At 48.0% G+C, this 21,961-nt stretch overlaps 1 protein-coding gene and 2 long non-coding RNA genes across 7 annotated transcripts in view; 1 reads left to right on the forward strand and 2 right to left on the reverse strand.

Annotated features, from left to right (window-relative positions):
- The window catches only part of SGPP2 (sphingosine-1-phosphate phosphatase 2), a 102,132-nt gene extending 93,090 nt beyond the window's left edge, over window positions 1-9,042 (reverse strand). For 2 of the 5 annotated variants that reach the window (XM_077885003.1, XM_077885002.1), the window contains exon 1: window positions 8,787-9,042. In XM_077885003.1, coding sequence (XP_077741129.1) covers window positions 8,787-8,972 — 186 coding nt within the window. In that variant the 5' untranslated portion in view covers window positions 8,973-9,042. Of the gene's footprint in view, window positions 1-8,772 lie in introns of all 5 variants that reach the window. The other 3 variants (XM_077884999.1, XM_077885000.1, XM_077885004.1) reach the window with 3 other exon arrangements.
- LOC144305875 (uncharacterized) lies at window positions 874-8,470 on the reverse strand. Its single transcript, XR_013372897.1, has 3 exons — window positions 7,755-8,470; window positions 7,454-7,650; window positions 874-5,493 (listed from the first exon to the last, which is right to left on the reverse strand). It is a non-coding gene; the product is annotated as an uncharacterized LOC144305875 (long non-coding RNA).
- Window positions 8,125-21,370, forward strand: LOC144305874 (uncharacterized). The gene is made up of 4 exons (XR_013372896.1): window positions 8,125-8,406; window positions 14,450-14,621; window positions 18,500-18,587; window positions 19,246-21,370. It is a non-coding gene; the product is annotated as an uncharacterized LOC144305874 (long non-coding RNA).
- The last annotated feature ends 591 nt before the right edge of the window (window positions 21,371-21,961 follow it).

A 21,961-nucleotide genomic window follows, 5' to 3' on the forward strand; every position in this document is an offset into this window, starting at 1 on the left:
TCTCCGCACGTGCCATGCGTCTCACCCGCCAAGTGGCGTACGACAGGCCGGTGGGGGCCCCCAATTTCAGCATCTTCGTGGATCCCTGACACAGACAGAAGCACTCTAAGTGTGTTGCCGGGAAACCGTGACAGGATTTTCTCCCAGGAAAATTCTGTGCCAAACAACACGCAAGAATGCCTTTGTTCGAGACGTAATTCTTATCAGGACAACAGAGGATTTAATAATTAACAAAACCTGTAACAACAGAAGTGAGAGTGCTTTTTTTTCTTTTAATTTAAAAGGCTGACATCTTAATTCTAAGTCAAGAAAATTAGAATTAGACAAGGTTCGCTGTCAACAGCTTTCCTAAACCAAGTAATTCAGTCACATGTTTTAAGTCGGCAGGTGTTTGTTGCTCCCTAACCGACTCCTAGCCGGCCCTACAGCCCCTTCCCGGCTCCGAGCAGGGCGAGCAGACCAATAAAAAAGTTATTCATTAGTCAGAACCTTTCATCAGTTTCCCGGATAAAAGGGAAGGAGCCAACACGAAAAAAAAAAGCAGGAGGCCACATTCAGGCTTCGGCCTGCAACTCGGGCTCTAGGCCCCAGCTCCAGCCAGGATTCCCGCTCCGATTTCTAGATGCTTCTCTGGCCTGGACGGTGTCCATTCGTCCTCCCAGGGCCACTCTCCTCCACGAGGCCGACCTCCGTGGACCTCGTCAGGCGGCCTCCCAGCCTCCCAGCCTCGGGCCGAACGGGGCCCAAGTTGCTCGGCTGCTGCCCCGCCGCTGTGCCGTTCCCCTCGCAGGCCGCCCGGGCAGCAGGGCCCCTCTGGCGGTTCGCTCCCCTGGGGCTGAACCCTCTCCCCAGCCCCCGCCCCCGCTTCCTAGGCTGAAAGTCACCTGCTCCAAGATGCTCACCCTGAGTGACCTCACCTTTGAACTCCCTTCCATTACCCGCCCCCTTTTAGAAAAACTTAAATAGGCTTTATTTCTTAGAACAGCTTTTTATTTGCAGAGAAATTTACTGATGCAGTTTTATTAACTAAATTCCATACTTGCAGACTTCCTGGGTTTTTACCTAACATCCCCCCCCCCCCTTTTTTTGTACTCTATTCCAGGGTCGCATCCTGAAGATGCTACAATTACATTCAGTTGTCACATCTTGGGCTGTTCCTGGCTGTGACTTTTGTCAGATGTTCCTTATTATTTGGGGCCTGGGCAATTTTGAAGAGTATAGGTCAGGTATTTTACAGAACGTCCCTCAGTTAGGATTTGTCTGGTGTCTTTCTCATGATTAGACTGAAGGTGTGGGTTTTAGGGAAGACCACCCACGTGAAACGCCACTTCCAACATGTATCGAGCGTATATCATTTCAACATGTGTCAAGAGCACATCCCATCAACATGTCTTAGACTTTTGCTGTGTCTGATGGGTTTCCATACTATAATATTACTCCTCTGTGCAACCCACACTTAGAAAGAAGGATGCTATGTTTCTTCTCCTTTTTTTTTTTTTTAAGATTTTATTTATTTATTCCTGAGAGACACACAGAGAGAGGCAGAGACACGGGCAGAGGGAGAAGCAGGCTCCCTGTGGGAAGCCCAATGCGGGACTTGATCCCAGGAGCCCGGGATCACCACCTGAGCTGAAGGCAGATGTTCAACTGCTGAGCCCCCCAGGGGCCCCTGTTTCTCCTCCTTGAAGTAGAACCATTGGGTATTTTTTTTTGAGGTAAAATATATATAACATAAAATTTGCCATTTTAACCATTGTTAAGGATTAAATCCCTCCTTAATTTCTTTCCTGCTGAGAGTCTTACTCTGCCCATGCTGAACATTTCACTCTTCACCAAAAATTGCAATGTGTCTTTATGTTCTATTGTTTAAGATTTCCCGGCAAAGAAAAGAGATTCTCATTCTTTTTAAGATTAATTTATTGAGACAGAGAGTGCCCATGTGAGCAGTGGGAAGGAGAGAGAGAGAGAGAATCTCCAGCTGACTCCCCACCAAGCCTGGAGCCAAACCCAGGGCTCCATCTCAAGACCCTGAGATCACAACCTGAGCCAAAACTAAGAGTAGGATGTTTAACCGACTGAGCCACCTACGTGCCCTGAGATCCTCACATTTTCTTTTTTTTTTTTTTTTAATTTTTTTATTTATTTATGGTAGTCATACAGAGAGAGAGAGAGAGAGAGGCAGAGACACAGGCAGAGGGAGAAGCAGGCTCCATGCACCGGGAGCCCGACGTGGGATTCGATCCCGGGTCTCCAGGATCGCGCCCTGGGCCAAAGGCAGGCGCCAAACCGCTGCGCCACCCAGGGATCCCCCTCACATTTTCATCTATTTGATTCCTATTGCTCTTTTAGTCCCTCAAGACTTCATGAGCTCCTCTGCAGATGGTGAGCTACTCCTGCTATTGTCTCCCTGGTCACAAACCTATTACTATTATCAGCCTATTATTATTATTAGCCTAATATCCTAATATTATTATTAACCTACATATTCTAGTATTTTTTGCATTGCATCATGTTCTTTGTGGCTTTCCTAGGACAGGACCTAGATCTTATTTTCTTTGTATCTTTATTTTTTTTAAGAGATTTTATTTATTTATTCATGAGAGACATAGAGAGAGAGGCAGAGACATAGGCAGAGGGAGAAGCAGGCTGTCTTCGGGGAGCCTGATGTGGGACTCGATCCCAGGACCCCGGGATCACGCCCTGAGCCAAAGCCAGATGCTCAACCACTGAGCCGCCCAGGTGCCCCTCTTTGTACCTTTAAGGATGAGGACTAACCCAGTAGCTGATCAGGAAATGTTGGCTGGCATCTTGATCTCACTCACATGTGGAATTTAGGAAGGAAAGCAGGTGAACGTAGGGGAATGGGAAGAGAAGAAAAGGAGAGTGGGAAAACAAACTGTAAGAGTCTCTTAACGATAGAGAACAAACGGTGGGTTGATGGAGGGAGGTGGGTGGGTGATGGGGATTAAGGAGGGCTCTTGTTGTGATGAGCACTGGATACTGCATGTAAGTGATCAATCACTGAATTCTACTCCAGAAAGCAATATTGCACTGTATGTTAAGTAAAATTTAAATTTAAAAAAATGTTGGCTGGAAATAAAGGAAGAAAAGATGAGATAGAAGCAGAAGTGGCCTATTGGAATGCCTGCGTGGCTCAGTTGGGTTGAGATCTGATCTCAGGGTTGTAGGATGGAGCCCCACTTCAGGCTCCATGCTCAATGCAGAGTCTGCTTGAAGTTCTCTCTCTCTCTCTCACCCTCTCCCTCCGCCCCTTGCCCTGCTTGCACACAGGTGCATGCTCTCTCTCATAAATAAATAAAATCAAATAAGTAAATAAATAAATTTTAAAAATCTTTAAAAAATGAAATAGAGGTGGCCTATTTTCTCCCAAAATTAAAGAGGGTGTTAATATCTGGTAGTGGTGAGGGTACTGCAGTCACAGTTACGTATCCTGGTCTGTGGGACAGTTCAGTATTGAAATCCATTAATATATGTATTTCTGCCCAGCAGTTCCATGTCTGGAAATTTAAATTTAAAAGACAAAGACTGAATTCAGTGTTGGCAGTGATTTTTTTTTTATTTGACACCCAAAGCAAAGGCAATGAGAGCAAAAATAAACAAATGAGACTACATCAAATTAAAAAGCTTCTGCACAGCAAAGGAAAACATTAACAAAATGAATAGGCAATCTACCAAATGTGAGAAAATGTTTGCAAATCATATATCTGATAAGGAGAATTGTTTTTCAAATAATCTGATTAAAATGGGCAGAGGATCTGAATAGACATTTTTCCGAGGAAGATGTACAGATGGCCAACAGACACAGGGAAAGATGCTCCACATCACTCATCCTCAGGGAAATGCAAGTCAAAACCACGGTGACATATCACCTCATACCTGTTATTATCAAGAAGACAAGAAATAACAAGTGCTGGCAAGGATGTGGAGTAAAGGGAACCCTTGCACCCTGTTGGAGGGAATGGAAATTGGTGCCGCCACAACGGAAACAACATGGAGGTTCCTCAAAAAATTAAAAATAGGGGCTCCTGGCTGGCTCAGTTAGTAGATCATGCAACTCTTGATCGTGGAGTTGTGAGTTTGAGTCCTGTGTTGGGTGTGGAGATTACTTAAAATCTTTATGGGCGCCTGGGTGGCTCAGTCAGTTAAGCATCTGACTCTTGATTTTGGCTCAGGCCATGACCTTGGGGCTGTGGGATCAGGTCCCTCCTGGGGTTCCATGCTCCCCAGGGCATCTGCTCCGAATTCTCTCTCTCCCTCTCCTTCCGTTCCTCCCCCTCTCCTCTCTTTCTTTCTCTCTTGTAAATGAATAAATCTTAAAAATAAAATCTTTATAAAAATTAAAAATGGAAATACCACATGATCTAGCAATTCCATTTCTGAGTATTTATCTGAAGACAAAACACTACCGTGAAAAGACACCTGCACCCCCATGTTCATTTCAGCATTGTTTACAATAGCCAAGATTTAGAAACAACTTTAGTTCCTTGGATGAATGGATAAAGAAAACGTGCCACACACACACTGGAATATTCAGCCGTAAAAACGAGGGAAATCTTGCCATTTGTGAGAATATGGGTGGAACTTGAGGGCGTTATGCTAAGTAAAATAGGTCAGAGGAAAACAAATGCTTTATGATCTCATTTATATGTGAAATATAAAACAAACAAAAATCTGAACTCACAGATTAAGAGAACAGATTGGTGGTTGCCTAGGGGCACTGGAGGTGGGGGTAGGTGAAATGGGTGAAGAAAATACAAACTTAAAGTTACAAAATAAGTAAGTCATGGGGATGTAATGTATATTTGCAAGTTGCTAAGAGAGTAGATCTTAAAAGTTCTTGCCTGAGTGGCTCATTTGGTTAAATGTCTGACTCTTGGTTTTGGCCCAGGTCATGGCCTCAGAGTTTCGAGACTGAGCTCTTCACAGGGCTCTGCACTCAGCTCAGAGTCCGCTTGAGATTCTCTCCCTCCTTCTCTTTCCTCCTCTGTCCCTCCCCGTGTTGTGTGCACACACACTATTTCTAAAATAAATAAATAAAATCTTTGAAAAAAAAGTTCTCATTCACAAGAAAACTGTAACTATAGGTGGTAACTAGACTTACTATGATCATGTCACAATATGGTACTTACAAATATTGAATCGTTATGTTGTACACCTCTAACTAATATATTACGTGCCAATTATATCTCAATTTAAAAAGATAGTCAAGATATATAGAAAGATACGTATACAAAGATGTTATTTTTAACACACACACACAAAAAAAAAAAAAAAAACAGGAAAAAACCCTAAAAGCCCAGCAAGAGGCCAACTAAATGATAGCACATCCATTCTATGGAGTACATTCTATAGCCCCTGAAAATGAGGCTGAACATGTACTGAGTGATTATCTTCATGCAGTGGTATCATGACCATGGATTTAACCTTTTCTTTGTATTTTTCCAAGTCTTCTCATGGGAACAATATCTGTAACTAGAAAAAAAGTGATCCAAGGTACCTTTTCAAAGAAGTGGGTTATTTTACCATTTCAAACCTTGAACATCCACAAAAATCAAAACTGGAAGTTCAACCTGTGGGCCACCTGAGCTATAACCAAGCCCAAATGTCAACGTGGCCGAGACCACTGCCTCCAGCCAGCATCACCATTCTCGCCCTGAACACTCTAAGGGCAGTGGGCCCGGGGAGAAGGGAATTCAGAGCTTCCCATCTCTGTCTTCCAGCTTCTCCAGACCCCACTTCTGGCCTGGACCCTGGACATTGGTGTTTTGTTTTTGTTTTTCAAGCTCCTCTGACTGTAATGCACAGCCACAGGTGGAAAGCCACTCTGTTGCACTCTGTCCCACTCAGTTGCACTCTGCCCATTTTGCAGATGAGGCCTGGAGAAGTTCAAAGTGACATGGAGGTGGAGTCAGACCCAGGTCTCCTGATTCCTAAGATGGTTCTTTGCACTTTAGCAAAGCTAATAAAATAAAGGGTGAGTTTTTGTAGATTGACATTCTGGGAGGGCCCCAGCTGTTCTAAAATCGGGGTGTAAAGGTTTGTATAATAACGTATCTTTGATCCCTGCCTCAACCCAACTGTAGAACTATGTCTGAGCAAATAGTTATTAGAAAGTATTTATCGAGCACAGTATAGTTTGGAAAGATCACTCCAGTCTAACATAATGATAGGGAAAGGCGCTGCAAAGTCTACCTTAATGCAACTGTGTTGAGTAAGCAAAGGTGATAAAAATCAAAATACCATTATATCCAAGGCTGGCTTTACCCCAGAACAAATAAACATTATTCTAAGCAGGCCTCTGCCCTCCTACTCGGTCCCAGGATCCCTGCCTCTTGCTCTTGGCTACTGCCAGGTACGTCCTCCCACGGCTACCCTTGCAAACCAGTTATCCTAGGATGCGGAAAGTGACATGTTCTCTTTCCAGCCAACCTCGACCCGGCTCCCAATCACCCTGACACCTCATACCTTCGCAGTGAGACAGATAAAATGAAACCCTGGGATTTTTCCCTGGAAGGCGTACAGAAGAAAGAAGTTTAGACTTGAGAGTCAAAAGATCTGTGTGTGTGTTTCTGGGAAGTCCTCCACAAAGCATTTAACCCTTCAGGACTCAGACCTGTCTGTGAAAGTCATGACTACCGAGAAATCTCCGAGGCCCCCTCTGACTATTTCAATGACAGCTTTGAACAATCCCAGCCCAGCCCTAGTTAATCTTTAACTCAGCAGAACGTGCTGTTACGTTGAGACTTGGTCCAGGAAGTTCTTAATCATTTCTGCACTTGTCCCGTTTTAAGGAGTGAAATAAATACAGCAAATGTGGGAAGTGAGAATAATTAGATTTGCTGCGTTCTAAAGCCACCCAAATGAAGAAAACACTTCTCTATTGTTTGGAGGGTCTGCAAGGTGAGAGCTCTAAGCGTCTGAGAGCTGATTTCTAGGCTACGGGGAAAACACTTGATTTTCAATATTTACTCCTCAGTTTTAAAAAACCTGTGATCTTTTATTTTGAATTTTTAGCTCTCTCTCTCTCACTATTCATGCTCTATAGTGAGTGAAGCCCTGTTGGGATGGGAAGGGGGGAAACCCCTACCATTTGACTTGCTGAAGCAGCAAGAAAGACAAGTCTTTGCAAGAAATCTGCTTATCTTGCTTTTAAAGGGCAGATTTTATATTGCAGTCTGCGCTCATTTATTCGCAGAATTCACTGAGCTCCCATGTGAAGAAAATAATGAGCACACCAGGCAAGTTTCCTGCATTTTCAGAGCTTACCACCCACTGGAGCAGCCTGGCAATGATCAGATACCACCACCACCCCCAAAGGCATATTTACGTAATGGGATAAATGCCATAGTGAAGAATCATCAGAATGAAAGAGAACCTATAAAAGGGGGAGAGAGACTGGAAGGTGAGCAAAGGGGTCTCTTGAAGAACTGACCTTTGAAAATGAAGGATGAGGGGTTATTTGGAGAAAGAAGGAAAGGCCCAGGGGCCAGCGGCCACAGGGAAGGACAGCTGTTGGAGAGTCTTCCAACTTTCCCCTTAGGCTCTTATGAGTTATCCAGGACAGGTAGGCAATCATTTTCCTTTGGGAACTCTCCCCGTATTTGTAAAATATTAATCTTCCCAAGTCACCTGAAACAAACCCACCTTTAAAAACATTCACTAACCTCTCCTGTATCGAATGCTCCCGTGGGCTATTTTCCCCACCATCACACACCAGTACACGGACTTCTTACCGTGAATGGTTAGCTCCATCTAAGTATTTCATGGCCTGTAGTGAGTGAGGTCCTGTGTTGGGTGGGGGAGAAACCCCTACTCTGCAGCTGGTGCACAGGCTTTTGAAGCAGGTAGAAGTCACCTCTCTGCAAGACCCCTGCTCCTCTTGCTTGTAAAGGGCAAGAGGATCCCTTTGCAGAATTTAGTTCCATTATCAAAGGTAATGCTTAAAACAGTTTGAAAGGCATTAGTGGGAAACTGCGTCCTGCTTCAGCCTCCGGAGTTGGAGAAGCAGGGGAAGCGTGGGGAGAGAGAATCAGAAGGGGCCCTTGCATCCACCTGGGCGCGACGCGGCGTACGGTGCGCACAGGTGTGCGCGGGGACCGCTGTGCCGCCTCCCAGGCAGGTGGCCGGGCCTCACCTCCTACTGTGCCCCACTGTTAAGGCGAGAGGAAGGGGGGGGCGGGTCTCCAACTCCTCTAAAAGTTACTAGGTATCCCACGGGGCAGAGAAGGAACAGGAACAGCATCCCAGGGGGTTTCTCTAGAGCCGCACAGCCCCGCCCTCGCCCTCCCCAGCGAGCTCCGTGGTCCGGGGCCCGCGCTGCGCCGCCCCGCGCAAGCCAGGGGCTTCCCAACTCCTCAGCTCCTGGATCTAGAAATCCCCGCAGAGGTAAGGGCCACTTCCTGCCCCCGAACGGCTCCTCCCACCCCTCCGCGACCGAGGGAGCTGGAGCGGCCCCCACCTCCGTCCGCAGCCGCGTCCTCGGGTGCCCCCCCGCCCCCCACCCCCGGCCGCTGCAGCCTGCCGGGTCCCTGCGTCCAGGCGGCGATGCCCGGGCGCGCTCCCCTAGGCCGCAGCGGCTGCGCATCCGCACTCGGAGGGCGGGGGGGGGTCCCCGCACAGCTGTTGGAGCCCCGGGCGGGGGGCCGGGGGCCGGGACCCTCCGGGAGCTGCACAAGACCCCCCCCCGGGCCGCCCCCCCTCGTCCGCAGTTACGTAACCGGCCCTGCGGGAAGCCCCCCCCGGCCCGCGCACCTGGCCGCCGTTACCTGCGGGGCCGCGACGCTCCGCAGCCCGTGCGCCGGCGCCCCTGCGCCCCTGCCGGCCGCCGCGCCCTCCGCGGGGCCCGCGCCGTTGTGGCGGGGACCCTCCTCGGGCGCCGGGAAGAGCCCGCAGCGGCGCTGGAAGCGGGCGACCAGCTGGGAGTCCTGCAGGCTCCGCAGCAGCTCGGCCATGGTGCGCCCGGGCCCGCGCCCCACGCTCGCTCTGCAGCGCCGCCCGGGCGCCCGCGGGCCGGCCTCGGGTGGGGTGGGGTGGGGTGGGGTGGGGTGGGGGTGGGGGTGGGGGGCGGGCGGGGCCCGGGCGCCGGCCAACAGGTGCGCCGCGCGGGTCCTAGCGCCGCCCCGCCCCGCCCCGCGCGCCCAGGTGGCCGCCTCCCCCCGCGGGCTCGGACGGGCTCGGGCGGCCCCGGCGTCGGGCCAGCTGGCAGCGGGGCGCGGCGCGCAGGTGCCTCGGCCGCGCCCCCCGCCCCCCGCCCCCGCGCCCCGTCCCTTCCGGCCGGCGCAGAGGTGCCACCTCGCGGGGGGCCGAGCCGGGGACACCTGCGCCGTCCTCCCTGCGGCGCGCGCTGGGCCCGCACCGACCCCACTTTCACCCCGAGCCCTCCGGCTCCCCGCACCCCGCTCCTGTTTCCTGGAAGAATGAGCCCTCTCGGGAGGATTCCCAAACTTTGTGGGTGTTTTTTTTTTTTTTTTCCAAACTGTGATGCAACGTCTCCCCGCAGCCCGACCTCCCTCCTCGACCTTGCTCAAGAACCCGGGAGGTTGACAGTCACCCTGAATCACCCGCTGGGGCCTTCCTTCCCCTGCTCTTGTGATTTGGCAATGGGTGAGCACCCTGGGAGACGGGCGTGGAGGAAACGCTCCCCTTTCCCGGTTTTCTGCGTTGGGAAAGATGCTGCGGCCCCTCCCGCTTCTGCTGCTTTCCTGGCTCGGCCCCGGTGGCGGTGGCGCAAGGGCGCAGGCTCATTCCGACACTTAGACCCCGAGGGAACCAGGGGACGCGCGGGGAGGAGGGTTGGACGTCTCACCGCGCCCTGGCCTGCTTAAGGATCTCAGCAGGAGAGGAGCCTTGGTCTCCCTCCCTCCCTCCCTCCCTCCTGAATCTCCCCAGGGGTGCTGAGGTCCCCCGTGAGGGCTCCTGTGCTTCCTCACAGCGACTGAGACGCACAGTGAACTCAGGCCTCCCTGATCAGCCTGCAGCCAAAGCACAGACCTAGTCCTCTGTCCTTCTGTCTGCGGTGGACAGCAGAAGGCTGCACACTGACTCCCTGGTTGCACAAATGACTATGAACAAACACCGGCCACTTGCCTGTGTATCTGGTTGTCCTTTCAGATCTTTGGGATGTAGCTTTCAAGGATGATTTGGTCTCCCTCACACCTTAGTTTCTGGTCCCATGCCCAGAGCAAGATCAAGGGGACAGAGAATGCCACAACACCTGGGAGTCACTTAACTTATAGAGGAAGCACAGGGCTGCTGTCACAACCCAGGAAGGCTCCTCTCCCCAACGTCACTGCCATTTACAGCCATTGGGACGGAACCCTCTAGTTGAGTTTTAAAAGCTCACGTTTGACTAGCGCAGGGCCTATTCTTCTTATGTGTTAAAGAAAGAGGCTCTCCCATGAAGACACTTGAGTGATGTATCTCTGACATATTAAATTTCCTTTCTCTCAAAGAAAAGAAGCAAAGCAAGCATGGCACATGTAACATAAAGCCAAAGAATTGCACATTCAGATAATGTCCTTTATCTCCCTGGAGGACCAAGTACTGGCTCCAGCTCCTAGTGACTTGTGATGTCACCGGGTGCCTTAGTTTTCTCCCTGTGATAAACTAATAATCTGCACTTCTTGTTTTGTAAGGCTATTGTGAAAAATCTTTAGATAAGCTCTATAAGGCAACCTGGTGACATGGCCATAGCATTCTGTTTTGCACCAGAGCCACTCAATTTAGGAGGAATCTTCGGGAGGATTTGGCTCTGAATATCTCAAGTGAAACTAAAAAGCCAGTGGCTTCTGACGCTGATCCATATGCTCTCCCCAGAACCTTTCTTTTAAGGCACAGGTTGATGTTCTGAACATAAATTTCCCAACTCATCTAATAAAAATCAATGTCCTCTAGAAGTGGTAGGCTGAAGGACTGCTCTAGCGTAACATTTAGTGGAGAAGTTACACGGTAGCCTGAAGTTATGCATTTAAATTAATAAAGTTGATGCAGGAAAAATAACCTGTAGTTGTTTGGATAATTTAACGCTAGTCATGCCTGGGAGAAATACATTTTGCTGGTTTTTTACCCCCCGCCAGTGTAGAAATCCAGGTATTTGTACTTTGATTAATTGTGTATATATAATAATTACTAAGTGACATATTTTAAAGGAAGAGTGATGGATGTATTCAGTAGGGTAAAGGTTAAGCTGCTATAACAAAGAGACCCCAAAATCTAGTAGCTTAAAGAGCACAGCTATTTATTTCCCTTTCATATAAGAGTTCTAAGGTGAGAAGTCTGGGTTAATGGGAGGCTCCATGAGGCCACCCAGTAACTCAGATTCTTCTCATTTTATTGCTCCACCACCCACTGAGACCAAGCCCAAAGTCACTGTCCTCTTCTGCATGATTGAAACTTGGTTATGGGCACATCTTAAATCCAGTGAGTGTCCTGAGCAGCAGACTATGTTCCACCAGTAAGAACATGGTCACATGGCCCCAGATTGGCTTGGAAATGTCACCTCCAGCAGGGTAGCCTATGTCCAGCTTCCACTGTATTTCAGTGAGAGCAGGGAGGACAGATGTTTTTGGTGGGCAATCAGGCATGGAAATCAAACCAGTGTTGGTTTAAATGTTGTAAAATGTAAATCTGTGTTATAATTCAACCCATAATCTGCCCAATTTTATCTAGCAGTCTGTCTTTAATTTGACACATTCTAAATACTCACGTGCACATACAAATCTTTGTCAAAAGAAAGCACTAAAAATAAGTAAATTCAAAGGGAAAACTGTTATCTCTTTGTGGAACCAAAATGAGGAAGTTAAAAGAAAATGATGTCAAAATGCCTTTTAAATGAAAAACATTGGTATTGATCGTATTATTACATTTTAAATTCTGATTTAGAGTTCTCTCTCTATAGAGCAGGTCACTTCCACATTACAACAAAACCATTCAGTTTTCAACTTGGCGATTATTTCCTAGATCAAGACAGATATCCAGGGTTGGGTTCTGTATTGGTTATCTATTGCTTCATAACCAATTATCCCATTTATAGCAACCTAAGACAGCAACATTTTTTAAAAATTTTTATTTATTTATGATAGTCACAGAGAGAGAGAGAGAGGCAGAGACATAGGCAGAGGGAGGAGCAGGCTCCATGCACCGGGAGCCTGATGTGGGATTTGATCCCGGGTCTCCAGGATCGTGCCCTGGGCCAAAGGCAGGCGCCAAACCGCTACGCCACCCAGGGATCCCACAGCAACATTTATTGTCTTGAAGTTTCTTTGGGTCAGGAATCCAGGGCCATCTTAACTGGGTCCTCTGGCTCTGGGTTTCTCACAAGGTTGCAGGCATGTCAAGGCTCAACTGAAGGTAGGTCAGCTTCCAAAATCACGTAAGAAGTGGTTGGTAGATTTCCATTCTTTGTGGGCTATTGGCCAGAGGCCACCTTCTCTTTCTTGCCTTAGGGGTCTCTCCATAGGACAGCTCACCGCCCAGCAGCTTCCTTCATCAAAGCAAGCAAACAGAAAATCAGAGAGAGAATCCAAGCAAGACAAAGTAGCCATCTTTCACAATCTGATATTGGAGGTCACACCCCAATACTTTGGTCACATTCTACTTAGTACAACCAAGTCAGTAGGTCCAGCCCACGTTCAAAGGGGGTGGGGATAAGACAAAAATTTAAAGAGTAGGAGGTAAGAATTACCAGCTGCCTACCACAGCTTCTTTACATCTACATTAACTTTCTATCTTCATACCCATAATATCAATCCGTATCATCCCAAACAAATATGATTCATAGCATTGGGCTCAAAGAAATAAGATGCATGTACACACAAAAGAAGGTGCAATGACATGAGAACAATGGTGCAATGGAAGACACAGGACATCAGAAGATTGATTTCTAGTAAAAAAAAAAAACTGTACTGGATGCCGGGGTGGCTCAGCGGTTGAGAACCTGCCTTCGGCTCAGGTTGTGACCCCAGGGTCCTGGGATTGAGTCCGTCACGGGCTCCATGCAGGAAGCCTACTTCTCCCTCTGCCTGTGTCTATGCCTCTCTCTCTGTGTGTCTCATGAATAAATAGAATCTTTAAAAAAAGAAAACAAAACTATATGTACCACAGCTGAAATTCTCAAATCTGGGATAAGCATTACCTCACCAATCTGCCAAAGTCATAGACACCTTAAAGACAGTTGAAAGCAGAAACTATTAAGTTGGCAAAGAGAAAAACAATGAAACAAATAAAGAAGTCCAAAAACAGATTTTTTTTGGGGAAAAAAAATAACAAAACTGAAAAACCGCTAGCATGACAAAGAATAAAAGGAGAAAACATGAAAGCTCAAAATTAGAAATGCTAAGGAAGAAATAATCATCAAAAGCAGAGGAAATTTTAAAAGTCTTTGGAGGGTACTTCCCATGCCCTTCCCATTCCCTCTGAGAATGTAGATGAAATAGAGAATTTCTTAGAAAGAAAAAACTTACTAAAAATTGGCCGCAGTCTAACAGCCAATTATCACAGATGTAGGTAAAGGGGTTCAAATCCTGCCCCCCATAAAAAGCATTTAGGCTAGATAGTTTCACAGGGAAATTCTTCCCAACCTTTAAAGAATGGACGATCTCAATGCTACTTATTTCCAGAAGAAAGAATTTTTCTAAATTCCCTTATAAAGTCATCATGATATGGATCTCCAAGCTGAAAGAGCACCAGGAGGAAAACAGAAAACTCTCACTTGTGGGTAGGGCTCAAAATCTTAGGCTATCCACAGCTGAAACCCAACAGTCCGCTTAAAAAAGAACGTGTGGTGGCTTAAGTGCAATTGGTTCCAGTCATAACGTGAACAAACGTCGTTAAGTAGCAGCGACAACAAAAAATCCATCAATATTACCGTTGCATTAGTAGCGCTAAGGGGAAAAGTCGTATGATTTGTTATACAGGTTGAATTGTGCCCCCCAGCTCCGCGGATCTCCTAGCACCCAGGACCTCAAATGGGGCCTCATTCAGAAATAGGATGGTGGCAGGTGTGGCTAGTGTGGCACGGGTCCCCAAGCCCAAGTGCTGGGTGTGCCCCTAAGAAGAGGGCTCTGTGGCCCCAGGGAGCACACCGGAGACCGCCCAGGCGGGGGCTGCAGGGCCACGGCTGTTGGGGGCAAGGCCCTGGAGCCCCATGGTGGGCGGGGAGGGCGCCCCTGGGTGCCGGAGGGGCCTGGTCCTCGGCCCCCACGCCCGAAGATCGTCGGAGATGCCGGAAGATTTTCCCCCGACTTACAGAGGTAGCAGATGCTTTCTGCAGGGTGGGCGCTCAGGCCGGCTCCCCGCGGGAAGGCGGAGGGTGAGAGGGCAGGCCGCCGTCGCCCTCGAGCTGCGCGACCTGGCCGCAGAGCCACAGCCGGCTGGCCTCGGCCCGCACCCCCGGTCTAATTTGGGCTCAACACACGTGCTTCCTTGTTAGGAATTTGGATTCCGAGGCCGCATTCGGCATCTGCTGAACTAGAGAGGAGGAAATGCAGGAGCTAGGGCCTACACCAGCCGGCGGGCGACCCTGCCGTGTGCTCCTGAGGACGAGCTGCGCGACGCGGACAAGGCACCCCGGGCCAGGTCTATGCTGTTTCCATCATTATGAGGTTATGAGGTTCCTTTCTTCTTTCTTTCTTTCTTTCTTTCTTTCTTTCTTTCTTTCTTTCTTTCTTTCTTTCTTTCTTTCTTTCTTTCTTCTTTCTTTCTTTCTTCTTCTTTCTTTTCTTTCTTCTTCTTTCTTTCTCTCTTTCATTCTTGACTCTATTTGAGAGAGAGAGAGCACGAGCAGGGATGGGGCAGGGAGCATGGGAGACAGAGGGAGAAGCAGGCTCCCCACTGAGCAGGGAACCCCAAGAAGGGGGGGCTTGGTCCCAGGATCCTGAGATCATGATGTGAGCCAAAGGCAGCTGCTTCACCAACTGAGCCCCCTAGGAGCCCCTGTGAGCTCCTTTTCTGTGCTACCCATAGATCCCTGGTATCAGATTGCCCATTTCGATCCCTTTTAGCTTCAAGAGGCCTAACTCAGATATCCAGGAATTGGCAGGACATGGAAACTGAGGCTCTAGAGCTCAGATGGGAGCAGTTTCCCACCTGTGTTAGGGGCAGGGCATCACCAAGGCCGCAGTCACTCTTACTGCCATGGAAACCACCGGTCCCCACCCTACTTCCCTAAACCCCCTCCTGTCCCCAGCCCCCTGGGCTGTTAGAGAGGGTGACACAGTCTGGGCTTCCTAGGAGATTCGGGAATTCAGTGAATCTACTGAAAATATTTAACCTCCTAATGAATCAAATTGCTTCCTGGGCTTTGCTGGAAGCCTCGTCACTTTATATGGATTAAACATTCTGAGATACAAGCCAACTTTTGGCACACAACCCTTCCAGAATTTGCAAACTACTACATATGAATTTTAGTGCTAACGTATATCTTTGTACGTACATTATGTAGAGTACCTGAGGATTAACAGGCTTACAGCCTAGAGACCTACCATTTGTTGATAAATTGATCAGGGCCCTAGGCTCCATGGGCTACCTGGCTCACCGAAAGGCTGAAATGTGAAGCACAGAACCCATCTTGTGTTGTTCACGGTGCTACTCTTTTTCTTCTCTCTCACTAATGAAAACCATTTTTCCTCTTTGGACACTTCCAATAAATCACCAAACATAAATTCTCTTAGGGGGAAAAAATACCTTTTCAGGTTGGAAGAAACTCTAGCTTAAAACCTTGCTTTAAAAGAAAACATTTACAGGTGTTGTTCCTGCAAAGAGGGGGGCGCAGAAAGAAGGCAAACGGTAAGAAGAAGGGCTCAGTCTTGGATTTGCCCCGCGGCAGACATTTGAGGGAGGTCCCATGCGCATCCTCGCATAAGGACGAATATTGGAGAAGAATTTGATTTCAGCCAGAACTTCTTGGTTTGAATCCAGTTGAATCCAACCATATGATAAAAAATACTTTTTTTCAGTAAGTTTTTTTTTTTTTTTTAAGATTTATTTACTTATTCATGAGAGACACACACACAGAGAGGCAGAGGCACAGGCAGAGGGAGAGCAGGCTCTGTGCAGGGAGCCCGACGTGGGACTCGATCCTGGATCCCAGATCCCGGGGTCACGCCCTGAGCCGAAGGCAGATGCTCAACCACTGAGCCACCCAGGCATCCCTTCCAATAAGTTTTGATGGATTTTGCGCACTTTATGCGGAACAGTGCAAAGTTTAGCATATTATACCTAACTAAAGAACCCGAAGGAAGGGACAGATCTTTTGTGCCGAGCAGTGCTAAGTCAACCCTTCTCTTTGTTTGGCTTTTGCTTTGATAAAACACATCAAAACATCTAATAAAGAAAAGTGAATAGTTTCTTCCAGTTCCATCAGGCTTGCATTGGGGTTGGTCAAGCCCAGGGACTGAGTGCTCTAGCGCAAGACAACAAAATAAAATATATCTGACTCTTCACGGGTGGTATATTAGGGATGGCCATTTTTATTCTTTTTTTTTTTTTTTAAGATTTCATTTATTTATTCATGAGACACACACACAGAGAGAGAGAGGGAGGCAGAGACACAGGCAGAGGGAGAAGCAGGCTCCATGCACCGGGAGCCCGACGTGGGACTCGATCCCGGGTCTCCAGGATCGCGCCCTGGGCCAAAGGCAGGTGCTAAACCGCTGCGCCACCCAGGGATCCCTTGTCATTTTTATTCTTAAAGAACATTCCCTATGAATATCACTCATGGTTGAGTCCTTTCCAATAACCAGTTTCCTGGACATCTTTATCATACGATTCAATATACAAATTCAGCTAACGGCACACTAAGGCTGTGTTTATTACATAGACCAGGGTAGAAGCCTACCACTTGGTTATCAAAATTTTAAAGCCTCCAAATAAGCTTCCTGAATCCAAGGAAAGCATTTTTAGCTATAGTTCATGCATATATTCATGAATCATCTACAAGCTGAAAGTTGGTCGGAAAGCTTCACAGATACTCACCTCCAACACAGTCCTAATAAACAAAGCCAGTCCCGGAATAATACGGAACAATATGTACGGCATTTTGCTACTTATGTTTAGGATATTAAAAGACACGAAACACATATTTGTGTGTGTGTGCGCACAAGAACAGAAGAAGATCCAGGATAAAAACACCCACTTGCTAACGTTCAGCTCCTGGCATAGGCTAGGAGCAAACGGGAACTTGCAGTTTTCACTCTGTGCACTTGGTATTTGTTTGAGTTTTTCCCAGCCATGTATAACTTCCTGGGATTTGAAAGGATTTGTTTTTTTCTTTTAAAACTCCTAACTGGGGGCGCCTGGGTGGTTCAGTCAGTTAAGGGTCCTGGGATCGAGCCCTGAATCGGGCTCCCTCCATGGACCCTGCTTCTCCCTCTGCTTCTCTCTCTCTCTCTCATGAATAAATAAATAAACCTTAAAAAAAAAAAAAAAGAACTGGAAACTGATCTCCCTGGGCCAAGATTCATTGTTGGCCACACTTAGCTGAGCTGAGTATCTGCTGTTCTCTCTAGATGGGCCCCATGCTGGGGTTCTCTACAGTTCTCCTCGCTCCGTGTTCTGTTACATCCTTCTCTCATTGCTCATTTCATGGTTGGCTCGGTCCCTGAAGCCTTTGGGTTTTACAGTCATGGCACTTAAATCAAGGAAGGCCGATGCTGCTCCTAAGCAACGCTATCCATTGGGATGCCGTCTCTCAATGGCTGATACAGAAAGAAATCATCATCCCTTTCCTTAAGGCACCTGGATAGAGCCAGGGAGACAGGACAGGCGGTGGTCCCGTAAACCTAGTTAGAAACCTGGCACCCAGATCTTCTCGCCTTCCTCAAGCATAGCTAGTAACAGTCAGTAAACGATCCTATATTTGAATTTCCCTGAAGAGGGTGGAATGTCATCCACGTGGACATTTGTAGGATTTCTATTGAGGGTACGTTCACACATTGGCAATTTTAGTAAGGTTACTGTCTTGCTTAAATAGCCAACCCTTACCTCTCCAGAACAATTAACCAGAGCGCTGATTTGTCATTTTGCTCATCAGCCTTTCTCCTGCTACCAGCCTTCCTTCCTGCTAATTCCCTCTCCCACTGCCGGCGGGGCTAGGAGGCAGAGTGATCTGCATACCCCAGGTTCAAATCCAGGTCTTTCATGTAGTCTTCGGGCAATTCTCTTAACTCTGAGCCCAGCGAGAACCCTCTGTACCCGTGCGGTATTAGTATTTCACAGCCTACCTTTTTTTGAAGGATCACAGAATCTTCTCCAGATCCCCCAATTTTTTCCAATCTGCATTATCACTTTCTCAGCCTCCCCTACGTCACTTGGCTAATTCACCCCACGAGGTGAGATAGAAAGCGTGGAATGCCGCGGACCCGCCGCCTGCCAGCTGCTACGTGGAACACTCGTACCCACTTTGATCTCTGGACGGTGTGTGTTGCCCGTGAGTTCGAGGGTCTCAAGTAGTAACAGCTCCTATAAATGTTTTATGTCTCAGCCAAATACCAGCATGCGGCCTGGTTAACAAGCGCCTGTGGAGACTCACAGATCCCCATTCTGATCACGAACTGGATTCACGGACCATGGTAAGTGCCATCTGTATACATGAGGTCACTGGTCTCGTGGGTCGGCTGAATGGTAGGAAGAATGCGGGAGGGTTCTCTCCGTCCACTGGAGGATCGCTTTCACACAAGTGAGGTCTTAATTCATAAAGAGACAGGAAGTTGTCCCCTCTCTGTCAGGGGGTGCAAAATCCTCTCCCCAGCCTGGGTTAAGGAGTCGACTTCCTTTTCTATACTCGGTTAACCTTCACTTTGGTGGCTGGTTTCAGGGGAGTGGCCCCGCTGAATCTGGGCCAGTGTCATTGACCTATAAATGTCACACACGTCTCATACCAGCCACTGCACAGTAAATAGCCCCCACGTCTGACGGACTTCTAGGAGAAAGTGCCAGCGCCGGAGAGTCCAAGGGCAGGAGTGCTCCCACCGCCGGCCAGTGTCTGCTCAGCTAAACTCATGGGCTTTTAAAATAAAAGAAAATAATAAATGAAATAAAATAATAAGTAAAATAAAATAAAATCGTGGGCTTTTGCTGGACTTGCTGTACGGGAGGAAGGAGGACAATTTTTTTTAGGGGGGGCTATTGAAGTTAATACAATTTTATCTTATAGATTCATGTCTTTTCTCTGTTGTTTTTTTTTTTTTTTTTTTTTTTTTGGTTTTTTTTTTAAATAATACTTCCAAGCTCTCCCTTTCACCACAGGGCTGGAAGCCTAAAAACAGCATTTCTGAAACTCACTCTCACTGGCACAGGGCCTATTTAGAGTCCTCCCATGGGAGATACTGGTGTGATACTGGGTGCACCGTCCTGCTCCTGCGACGCTGGCAGCCTCATGTGGAAGCTTCCAAACATGACAGATATGAGGTTTGGCCACCGGCTTCTGGGTGCCTTGCTGTGAATCACCTACTCCCTATGACTCACCACACAATCCCATGATTCCTTTATTTCCTGATCACCTAAATGCCACCATGTTGCAGCTGGAGTCCCAGGGAAGCCAGTGGTGTAGGTCCAGGCTGAGCCCGAAGGCCTGAGAACCAGGAGAGCCACGCTGTGCGTCAACACTGAACAAACATTATCTCTAATCATCATAAGAAACTGCAAAGTTTGGGGAAGTTTCTATTACTCCGTCTAAGAGATGAGAACACCGAGATTTGGGGCGGTTAAATCACTGCTACAGAACATAATGTTAACCAGTGGCTGGCCACCGTCATCAATTCGCAAGTGGCCTAACCATCCATGAACAGTCCTGTGCTTCAGGGCAAACACAAGTTTTGTTTCCGCTAAGCTGCTGTCAAGAAGTCCCATTCTGTCCTCTTTCCCAGAAGCCACGTACAAAGTCACTGGGACAGGCGACATCATGTGCTGTGACTTTTAGCGGGGGGTGAGGAAGGCAGGATTGGATGAGTCCTTTCTGCAGGGAGGTCAGGCTGACGAGCAGAGATCCAGAGAGGACACATCAGACAAGAGGCAGAAGGCACAGCACAAAGACAAGCAGGCACAGAACAGTGTGGGTGGAGGACAGGGAGGGATGAAGGGGAAACGTCAGGGCAGAGGTTCAGGGACAAGATGAACACAATGGCCTGAGCAGGATCTGCAGAGGAGGCCCTCACCACGCAGTGTGTGGATGCAGCTGTCGTCACAAGCCACTTTGTTCTAGACAGTAACCCAAACACTTTTCTGATTAGTGAATTTAATTATTTTTTGAAATATTTTATTTATTTATTCATGAGAGACCCAGAGAGAGAGGCAGAGACACAGGCAGAGGGAGAAGGGGGCTCCCTGCAGGGAGCCCGATGGGGGACTCGATCCCAGGACCCCGGGGTCACATCCTGAGCCAAAGGCAGGTGCTCAACCACTGAGCACCCCAGGCGTCCCAGTGAATTTAATTATGAAGTCAGGCTGATAAAATTGTACTAAATACTAACTTTAACTTACAAAAAAATAAGCAGTTACTGAGCACCAGCACAAGCACTGGACTACGTGAATTTGTCTTAAAAAAAAAATGAAAGTGAAACCAATTGTCCACTTAAGAACTAGGACAGGTCTCCATGCAGTGATTAAATATATTAAAAAGAAGAATTCCATTATGTTTAGAAGCCAGCGCCACTGGACGTTTGTCACATAAACGGGATATGTTTATTTTAATACAAGTAGTTAGAGGCTCGGTTCACAGGACACAAAGAAAATGGATTAGGATCTTTTTTCCCTCTCTCTCAGATGATGTGGATCTGAATATCTTCATTTAGAAATATAAATGGAGAAGAAAAGCTTCATTGCACCAACTTTAATTAGGTGGACAAATATTATATTAGTAAATCATCCACCTCAGGGGTATTATTTGGTCGAACCCGCGTTGCTTTAGGAGAGGGCAGCGCTTCTGAAAATGATCACGGGGAAGAAGACCGCGTGATGACAGCCACAGAGCTCATAGGGCAGCCGGTCAACTAATGGGTCCTGTAATTGGCACAGAGATCAGCTTCTGCAGATAAGGGAGGAAGCATAATCATGTTGCTAAAAATACACATGGGCGTTGGGCTCTTCAATATCGAGTGGCTCACCCGGCACTAAGCGCATGAAGCCAAGCACACTTGCAAAACAGCTGTGAGGAGGCGCCCAGAATCCGTGAATCTACAGAGAAGCGCGGGGAATCGGGGCTTGGCTAGGCCAGAGGAGGAGAGCAGACCTGGGGACCTGCTAATGGGGTCTCTTTTGGGGACAACGAAAATGTTCCAAAACTAGATCGCAGTGACGGTTGGCAGGACTGTGAATATATTATAAGGCAATAAAGTGTATTCTTGCGATGGGTGAACTTTCTGGTATGTACATTATATTCCAACAGAACTGGTTGAGTTTTTGGGTTTGTTTGTTTGTTTTTTTAAATCCTTTAAAAAAGAGAATCACAGAGACACCAGCCTACAGCCTTGGTATTTAGATATTTAGCCGCTGACGGCAAACCGACAAACAGCTTGTTGGGCAAAAAATAATCCTGGCTCCGAACAACCACTACCAGTCAGGGTTTGATGGTGCCGAGCCGTCCAAAGTATTCCTAACTCCCGCACCTTCGGTTTTCATTCAACGGGTCCCACTGGGCCCTGAATGCCCTCTGCAGGGCAGGCACTGTGCCACGTAGGAGAGCAACAGCTCCACGTTCCCTGCACTCTCGAGACGGGCCAGGTGGTTTCCACGCTGCGTGTCACCGGTGCCCAGGCCACCCCGGGGAGGACGGCCTGTACCCCGGAGGCCCGCACGGAGGAGGGAGCCATCCCCGTGGGTCAGCCCACTGCTCGCCTCGGGACCCTCCCGCCGTCCTCCCCGGAGCTGCACATTCCCGACCCCCCATCGACTGCTGAGTCGGATCCACTGGTGGACACTCGGCCATCGTGGCCCGGGACGCACTGGC

The sequence above is a fragment of the Canis aureus genome, chromosome 36 (assembly GCF_053574225.1).
Source record: "Canis aureus isolate CA01 chromosome 36, VMU_Caureus_v.1.0, whole genome shotgun sequence".
NCBI lineage: Eukaryota > Metazoa > Chordata > Mammalia > Carnivora > Canidae > Canis > Canis aureus.